The sequence below is a fragment of the Primulina eburnea genome, chromosome 12, assembly GCF_022965805.1.
Source record: "Primulina eburnea isolate SZY01 chromosome 12, ASM2296580v1, whole genome shotgun sequence".
NCBI lineage: Eukaryota > Viridiplantae > Streptophyta > Magnoliopsida > Lamiales > Gesneriaceae > Primulina > Primulina eburnea.
Genome location: NC_133112.1, coordinates 15072679 through 15073952, shown reverse-complemented (window position 1 = coordinate 15073952; position 1274 = coordinate 15072679). Strand labels below are relative to the sequence as shown.

The 1274-nt window shown below is 39.3% G+C and overlaps 1 protein-coding gene across 1 annotated transcript; it reads left to right on the top strand.

Moving 5' to 3' along the window:
- The first annotated feature begins 459 nt into the window (after positions 1–459).
- On the top strand, positions 460–909 carry LOC140806682 (uncharacterized). Its single transcript, XM_073163229.1, has one exon. It carries the CDS (start codon positions 460–462, stop codon positions 907–909), a length of 450 nt encoding a protein of 149 aa, XP_073019330.1.
- The last annotated feature ends 365 nt before the right edge of the window (positions 910–1274 follow it).

Sequence of the window (1274 nt, the reverse complement as noted above, 5' to 3'; positions counted from 1 at the left end):
TACCTTTTAGAAATTATAATTGGCTTATATTATTTGGGATTATAATTGTCTAATTGGACTCTACATGCCCACTAAAGAAATACGATTTCCCCTTTAATCAGAGGGTGGTGGAAATGTCAAAATAGTGGGAGGAAAATTTATAAATAAAAATCTATATTTTATATCTTAGAATTATTTTAAAATTATCAGTAACCATTATCTGTTTTCATTTTTCAGTATATTTACGATGACTATTCGTAACCCGTTTTAAATCATTCTCGATCAAAACAAAATGACTGGCCTTAAAAATAATGACTGGTTTCGAAATCTAAGTTTGTTCTGAACTCGGAAAATATTGTGTATGTGCTTGATAAGAAGTCACCGAAGGAGGTAGCTTCGGACGTCAGTGAGACTGAACTAGCTAAGCTTGAAAAATGGTGGGACCATGATCTCCAAGCTAAAAGCTATATGTTGGCTTCTATGTCGAATGAACTGCAAAGGCGGTTCGAGGAGGCTGCGAATGCTGTTGACATTCACCTTCATATGAAAGAGTTGTATGGCGTACAGACTCGCTCAGAAATACATGCTACTATGAAAGAACTCATGACTACATGTCTGCGAGATGGGACTTCTGTCCATCAGCATGGTGTTAGGATGATTGGGCTCATTGAGAAATGGGTTGGGCTCGACGTGGTTATTCCTGGTGAGCTCGCAACTAATATTTTCCTGTTTTCACTGCCCCCCTCGTTCAATGGATTTGTGGTTAATTTTAATATGAACAAACCTGAGGCCACCCTTGAACAGTTGGTCAATATGCTTACTACTTATGAGACCACAATAAAAAAGGAGAAGCCTGTTCTTCTAGTGGGTTCTTCGTCTGGTACAAAAAGGGAGCCCCAAATAAAGGCAAGAAGCGTTTTGCCCCTCTGAAGAAGAACAAGCCCAACAAGAAGCCATACAAGAAACCAACTCCGGGGCCCACAAAGCCTGACAAGTCAGAACAAGTCTGTTTCCACTGCAACAAGCCTAGATATTGGAGGCATAATTGCGCGGAGTATCTTGCCTAGAAGCGTTCTGGCCATGGTATGTTTTATATTGAAGTTAATATTTATATTAATTCCTCTTCTTGGGTATTGGATACCGGATATGGTTCTCATCTATGCAATGATTTGCAGGTGATGGGAAGAAGTAAGAGGCTTAGAGATGGTGAGACCTTTCTAAGACTAGGAAATGGAGCAAGAGTTGCTGTCACTGCCATTGGAGACGATACTTTAATTTTGGACAATAATTTTAAG

Bases quoted from the DNA above. Each gene is read 5' to 3' on its own strand.
- LOC140806682 (XM_073163229.1), top strand. From the start codon at position 460: ATGTCGAATGAACTGCAAAGGCGGTTCGAGGAGGCTGCGAATGCTGTT.